The following is a 7,291-nucleotide window of genomic DNA, read 5'->3' as shown; positions in this document are numbered from 1 at the left end:
GTTCACGCTCTCGTAGCCCGTGTGATACACGTGCTATCTCCCTTCCAAGCGCTGTCTTCTCTTCAAAGAGACGTGGGAGTCTTCCACAAGGGCAGGGTCTCAGTCTGGAATTACATTCCTGCTTCTAACACTTCGCTCTTCCCCAAAAGGCTCTGTTCACCATTTTTCATGTTGGGAAAATGAATCCTCAACACCTCACATACACGAAGGTCCCTTCAACATGAATCATTCGATGGTCTTTTTCAAAAATCCCAGGGGAGGTTGAAGGCAATGACTTTGTCTGTACAATACTTTCTAACAGTTTTTTTTCTCCTTAGAAATACACAATATTATAACAACTGTCTACAGTCTCCAGCATACCCATGCCTCCCAAATAAATTAACAAGTAATTTTACTGTCATTTTTTTCCACAAAAGCATAGAAAGATGCAATTTATCATTCCTGAAGTTAACCCCAAGAATATTTATTTTTAGAAGAAATTATTACAAAAAGATTTCACATTAATAAAATGCCAGCCTCGGTAACTGCACAAACAAAATGCTTATTTTCGTGACCGTTTATGTTCTATGAGCAGCACAACAAGTCTGTTCCGAAGGAACTTTATTTCCTTTGCATATGACTTGCAAAATAAGTCCTTCAGCCTTTTGCGCAGACCTCCTAGAGAAGGCAGGCTGTGGCAATTTGGGATGTTTAGCATGCTCTCAAAGAACTCTATCCACAGGTCAGCGTTGGCAAGCCTGCAAAGGAACAAAAATGCCTCAGAAAAAAATTGTAAATTCAAGCTGTTAAAATACTGTTTCCCGTGTTTAACTCGCTCCCTCCCAAGTTAGAGGCTGGAGCAACTTCAGACATCACTGTAACACAACACAGCTTCCGTTGTGGCATGCTGCTTAGCAAACCAGTGGGATTTTTCCTTATTAGTTGTTTCCTCCTTCCAGGCAGCAAGTAGCTGAGGATGCTGTGCAATTTGCTACATGCACTGCTAAAACGCTTCCTGGGCTGAAGTTGGTGAGTTCTACAAAGCAGTTCCCATGCACTGAACTCAGTTTCCAGGGCATCAAGAAGTGCATACAGCAATACTGAAGGCTGTACAGAAACCAACTTCAAACAAACCTGGTACTAATGATGCATCTTTCTAGACAAGGGAAGGTTTTGAAAAGATTTTTGACACCAACCTTCTGAAGGCTCCCTCAGGCTTCCAGATACCGTTATCATTCTTCACTCGCATGTAGGTACCGAAGAGCATGCAGTATACTGTTGCTGCAATGCCAAAGTAGTCTGTCTAAACAAAGTATAAACAAGCTTCATATTAAAAATGTATCGAGACCACTAAAAATTAGCTGAAAAATACTCTGCAGAGACAACAGGGCAAGCTCTGTAAGAAGAGGGTTCAGGGCTGCAGAAGGACAGAAGAGGGTTTTTAAAGCAACAAGCTGAAGCTACAACTCTAGTGCCAAAGTCTAATATTTCACTGCTCCATTTATTCACATCAGATGCATGCAGCAAGCTCCAAACACTCAGGCTGTCTATGCAATCTCATACCTGGTAGTTCCATGGTTTCTGCGTCAGCATTTCAATACACTGAAATCCAGATGTTTCACACTTTGCAGTAAATGCTGTTCCTTCAGGGAAGAGTTTCATGTCTATACTCTGGCCCAAGTCAATGAGTGTCAAGCCATGAGAGAGACTGTCTATGTCACATGTATCATTGTCCAGAAACCTTCAACCGTGACAACAAGAAGTGATCGTGTAAGTATCAAGGCTATGATATCATGACATGCTGGCATCTCAGGTAGCAAAGGGAAAGACTTGCCTTTCTCCAAGTATGAAATTGTCAGGCTTAATGTCACCATGAATGATTTTGCAGCTGTGGAGCTCTTCCACCATATAAAGAATTTTTACAGCAAAGTAGATTGCAAGTGCCTGCGGCATCACTTTTTCTGGAAGCTTTTTGTAAATGTTTATGGCATTCTGTAAACAAAAAGATAGCAAAGAACCATCAGCCACACAGAAACAACTTGATATGGATTACAGGTCCATGTTGATAAACACAGAATATATTCACAATGAAGGTCCATAAAGTTGAGAGTGGAGGAGACATTTGAATATTGTGATGTAATACCACTCCAAAAAGAATACAGTTGTTCCAGAGCACAAGCTGATCACACTTACCAGCAATGTTCCATAGTTGTAGAGCTCACCAACCAAAATGCTTCCATTTTGAAAGAAATGAGCAGAATAGAAGTGGATGTAGAGATGGTGTATACTTGGATTGAGCCTTTCTACCAGTTGCGTGGCTATATAGAACTCCCAAGGGTTGGCAGGCTTCTGGACCTGTAACCAAAAAGTTGAAAATCTATTAGCATTAAAAGCAGAAGTTGTTCTCAGGTTGGTTTTTTGTTGTTTTTTTAATGGCAGACTAGGCATTTTTCCTCCTGATCAAAATACTTCTAACTACAGTAATTAACCTCAGGTTGATACACTCAATGATTAATCCTCTTGAATCAAGACTTCAATTACACACCACAATTCCTTACTGGCTTATACATTCCTTTGTGTTATTTCAAATGTCAGTCTTTCTGCAACATTGATGTTCCTGCTGGCAACAGACATTTTGTGGAAGAGAGAAGGCTTTTGAAGTCAAAACAGGAAAACCCTTCCAATTCCTTCCCCTACTATTTCCCCTGCTATGTTGCATACCTGATGCTTAAAAAAACCCTTCAAACTTAAGTCACCCTTACATACTAGAAAGCTCTTAGTTAAGGTGTTACGCTAAAAAGATTTTTGCTGAAAGATTACATGTTGTAGAGGAGATCTGCAAAAAGATTACAAAGGTAGATCTGATGTGGAGTGGCTAAAGGGGCGTGTGTGTGTGTGTCAACACAATCACATAACCACGTTTCTGCCAGACTGTAGTAACTGTCCCTGTGCCCTCTCAGCCAGCAGCAGATGCAGGGGTGCACGACTCCGTACAACCCTCTTGGGCTGAGCTGACCTTGCAGTTGCACAGACCTTCCTTTTGGCAGCAGGTCTGATGTAAACACATGTTATCACCTGTTGCTCATTCCTGCACTGAAGCAGCTTGGAAGAGAGGGCAGAGCAGAGAGGGAGCTGCTCAATCTACAATCGCCGTCAAGACAAGTGCATTTATTAATAAAACTGCTCCAAAGAGGTACCGCCCAGCAAAGTCTACGTAATAGCCAGCTGTCACCAAACAGCTGGCTGCACAACGTGCAAAAATGCTTGTGGAAAGCTAGTGGGCATGTATCTGGAACAAAGAGTGGCTCCGATTTTATTATCGATCCACATACGTTTTCATTTGCTGTGGACTAAGAGCACTTGCACAAGTAGCTGCCTTTGTTCAGCCAAGAAAGGCAGCCTGGCTGTAATTCTTACTCCTTAGGATACTTGTGACCGCTTTATAAAAGAAAAGATGAAGAGGCAAGTCAAGAGGATAAATAACTTCCTATGTAGAATGAATCAGATGTCACGGCACTAAATCTGAACAAGGCTTTAAGGATAGACCAATATGCTTTACTTCATATTTATAAATAAGAAAACTCAGCAGAATCCACCCAGGGTAGGTGTCTTTACTACAAGACTCCAGAATTTTCCAGCAGAGCTATTCCGAATCAATGCTACTTACCTTGAATATTACTTTCTGATTGTTTCTAGGGTTACTTGCATCCAGAACAGAAGCTTGATAGACTTGGGCAAAAGCTCCCTCTCCAACCAAGCAGTCCACATGGAATGAACTGGAACCTTTAAGAGATTAACAACATTAAGTCCTGCTTGCAAACTTCACAGAAGAGACATCGCTACTCAGAGAAAAAAAAAAACCAAACAAAAAGCACCAGCCCACAAGCCTATATAAGGTATTGCTTTAACCCTCGTGCTAGTCTTTCTCTACAAGTCCCTTCTTGCTAGCCAGCCTTTCCACGGAAGAGAGCCTGTACTCACTCTTGACAACAAGAGTGCTGTGAAGTGCCACATACTAAAAATCAGTGTTTCTATTATAGTCTGACTCTCTGGAAGTAATCAAATTCCAAAGTGCATTCCTTAAAAAGTAAACACTAATGTTTAAGTCATACAAGTATGTTGCAATTACTCTTGTGCAGATTTTGTTGACACAGGACTGCTGCTGTTCTATAAAAAGTTTGAGAGTTGTGTCACAGATTATGAACAAAGGAAAACTAGGAAAATTCCCTACTCAAAATGCCTAATCGAATATGCTTATGCTACAAAAGACAAACAAAAAACCCCAGGTCTAATTTCACATCTGAGTTTTAGATTATCTGGAAGCTATCCAGATATACACGCAAATAAACTGAACTAGAAAAATACTTCAGAAGTTCCCAGAAAAACTTCAAGATACGCTTTAAAGTGAAATGTTTGAAGTAGCTCTTACCAAGTGAGAGTTCAGCCTTCAGTTTGATGGATGGAAGAGTAGATTTCCATTCAAAGTAGTTGGCATAGGTGTGGGGTGGTTTAGGAAGCTCTGATAAGAATTTGCAAATCAATTCCTTATTCCAAGGGTTCTCAACAAGGACTTCATGGAAAGAAGAAAAATACTTAAGCTATAAGAAAAGTGTCATTTCAAAGAGGTAACACAAGCTTACACTAGAATGAGTATCACTGATTTAAAAAAACAAAGAAAACCCACAAAAATCAGAGAGGGATAAGTATTGCTCAATTTTGACAATCCAGCTTTTATACCTATGTCTTCCCTGCCAAAGCTGCCCAGAAAGACAGATGTTTCTGAAGTATTTGAGCCTCAGAACTAGCAAAGAACCCTTAGGCACTCCCAAGTACTCCTGTATTTCAGATATCTTTAGCATCACATAATACAGGTAACTACCCCCACACTTGTCCTTCCTTATTTCACTTGTACATATGCAGCGACCTTGCAAGGAGCTGTGGGACAGTTTGCTCACTGCAGTGACCACCTTCACGTTGGAACAAAGCACTGCTGCAAGAACATGACACTGCTTCGGTCTCAGGCTTGATGGATGGAATAAAACTGTAGGCAATGCTCTGTACCTGAAGCTCTAATGCTCTGGGCTGTCCTGTCCTGCCCAGCTCCAGACAGCTTTTTGTCGGAAATTTTGTCCACCCCAACAGACAAGGAATATTCAGTTTTGCTCACGGCACTCTGCTCATGTAATCTTTGAGAAGCAGCTGTAGCAATTCCTTGAATTCCATTTCCTTGTTTCAAGACACTTCCTTGAAGTTGTTCTTCTTTTGCAATGTGTTCAGAAGCAGGGCTACGTATTTAAAGCAAAATATTATAGACAGTACCACCATGGTATTTTTGCATCTTCAGCAAGCAAAAATGTGTCAAAAGTCCATGCTTGTGACTTTGGTCATAGCCAACATTAAGATGAATAAAATGGACATTTCTTAAGAAAATAAGATTTAGTCATATCAGGCTACCCATTGTCTAATAACTTTCAAGTTCATTGGCCAACAAGTTCAGCCAATATTGAAAAGAAAGCAGTAGTTCTACACACACAGCCATTAAAACTTTTTGGACAATTAACTTTTAATTTAAATGTGTCAGAAAACTTAAGTCACAGGAGCACTTTTAGAGGCATTACCACCATACTCAGGTTCATGTAACTCCACAAAGTGCTGAGATGTATGCTAAGCAGTCAGTCTGACACAAATACATATCAGCTCTAGATTACTTGGAAAACTTGAGTCAAGAGCAGCATAGCAGACCTGCCTGCTCTGGCATAGATTTGCCTAGTACTCTCAAGCCTTAAGAATCTCAGCAAGTCATGACATACCTTAGCTTCTTAGTTTGTGTCGGCTTGTGCAGTTCTTCAGAAAAATCCAAATCCATTTGTGGCAAGTCATCCCCACAGGCTGAACAAAGGGAGTAGCAACAATAGCAAATGTTTATTTTCCCCAAAGGCAAGCACATTTAGAGTATTTTTCTATTTCCTGGAAGTGTTCAAGGCCAGGTTGGATGAGGCTTTGAGCAATGTGATCTAGCGAAAGGTGTCCCTGGCCCATGGCAGGGTGGTTGGAACTATATAATCTTTAAGGTCCCTTCCAACCCAAACCAGTCTATGATTCTTACCCAGACAAGGTTAAGACACACTGCAGCTGTGAAAGCTGCTAAGGTATCACAAAAGCTAGAACTGAATAAGCCTATTTTAAAATATATGAATAAAGATAATAGCTCGATTTCTTTAGGGAGTCTATTCCAAGACTAAACAGGGGCAGACAAGCATAAAGGTGCCCCCAGAAGAAGAAAGTCCCGGGATTCAGTCAATTTTTTGACTATTTACAGCCCCTTGGAACAGTTCAGAACCGCAGTTCAACAGCACAGTCAAAGCCTCTCTTGTCCCTTGCTACCTTCTCTTATTCCCCCAAGTAAAAATTCTCGGAAAGCTTCTGTGCTGGGCCAGCCCGCGCTCCCAGCTGCTGATCCGCAAGGAACGCGTCCTCAGAAGTGGCAGCAGTGGGAGCTGTACCTATGTGGTATTTGGCAAGGCCTGCAAGGTAACCAGGGCACAGAAATGGAGTTATGCAGTACTAGATTAGATGCTCTCAACCTGAAGTAGTTATTTTACCTTTGTCCTCCAAAGCTTGTCGCAAATGTGCCGACAGGTAGTTAAATGGTGTTGATACAAGCTGGGCAGCTCGTGCAAAGTCTCTTGTGTTGTTTGGACTAGGAGCTAACGTTTTACTACTGCTGGGTACATTCCACACCGTATAATCATCCCTCAAGAACTCCAGTGTCCCTGTTTCTTCCTAGTCAGGAAAAAAAACCCATAAAGATTTAAAAGTAAGCCATCAAAACTATCCTGCCAGAGCTGCACTGTAACCTACCAGCAGCCTCTGCAGTCAGTTTCAATTATGTTGAGTCTGCATGTATCAACTTACAGTATCAGAAAAAGAAAGGAATGGCAATATAACCTCAATAACAGGTTTACACAGTTTTGTATCAGACCTGAATGCTGGCAATAAACAATATCACAGCAAAATGCTAGACAGCAGAAAATTGCCCTATAAGTCTGAAAAAGCTCATCTCAGTACTTAGTGATCACATATCTAAGCAGCCTGAAGATTTATGCATCTCCTTGGCTATGAAAACTGTTAGGCAGTTATTGGAACACAAAGTGTCTCTTGCTCCCTGTGCTTCCTCCCTTGAACAGATGCCAAATCCATCCATGAACTGCAGTCAGATTTGTTCTGGGGGTAGAGGTCTCCACTATCAAGCTCCTAGAAGTTTTGTGAAAACTAACAGCTGAAAAGTTCATCCCATTGTCAGGAAATAGGA

The 7,291-nt window shown here is 41.2% G+C and overlaps 1 protein-coding gene across 1 annotated transcript in view; it reads right to left on the bottom strand.

Annotated features, from left to right (window-relative positions):
• Positions 1-460: 460 nt before the first annotated feature.
• The window catches only part of BUB1 (BUB1 mitotic checkpoint serine/threonine kinase), a 32,949-nt gene continuing 26,118 nt past the window's right edge, over positions 461-7,291 (bottom strand). The window contains exons 32-41 of the mRNA XM_074864049.1: positions 6,582-6,762; positions 5,790-5,868; positions 5,041-5,264; positions 4,409-4,549; positions 3,647-3,762; positions 2,173-2,334; positions 1,814-1,971; positions 1,543-1,720; positions 1,176-1,282; positions 461-737 (exon numbers count right to left, since the gene is read on the bottom strand). Coding sequence (XP_074720150.1) covers positions 542-737; positions 1,176-1,282; positions 1,543-1,720; positions 1,814-1,971; positions 2,173-2,334; positions 3,647-3,762; positions 4,409-4,549; positions 5,041-5,264; positions 5,790-5,868; positions 6,582-6,762 — 1,542 coding nt within the window. The 3' untranslated portion in view covers positions 461-541. The remainder of the gene's footprint in view (positions 738-1,175; positions 1,283-1,542; positions 1,721-1,813; positions 1,972-2,172; positions 2,335-3,646; positions 3,763-4,408; positions 4,550-5,040; positions 5,265-5,789; positions 5,869-6,581; positions 6,763-7,291) is intronic.

Source organism: Strix uralensis, chromosome 3, assembly GCF_047716275.1.
Source record: "Strix uralensis isolate ZFMK-TIS-50842 chromosome 3, bStrUra1, whole genome shotgun sequence".
Classification (NCBI taxonomy): Eukaryota; Metazoa; Chordata; class Aves; order Strigiformes; family Strigidae; genus Strix; species Strix uralensis.
Note: the sequence above shows the minus strand (reverse complement) of the source record. Positions and strands in the feature narration are given on the sequence as shown.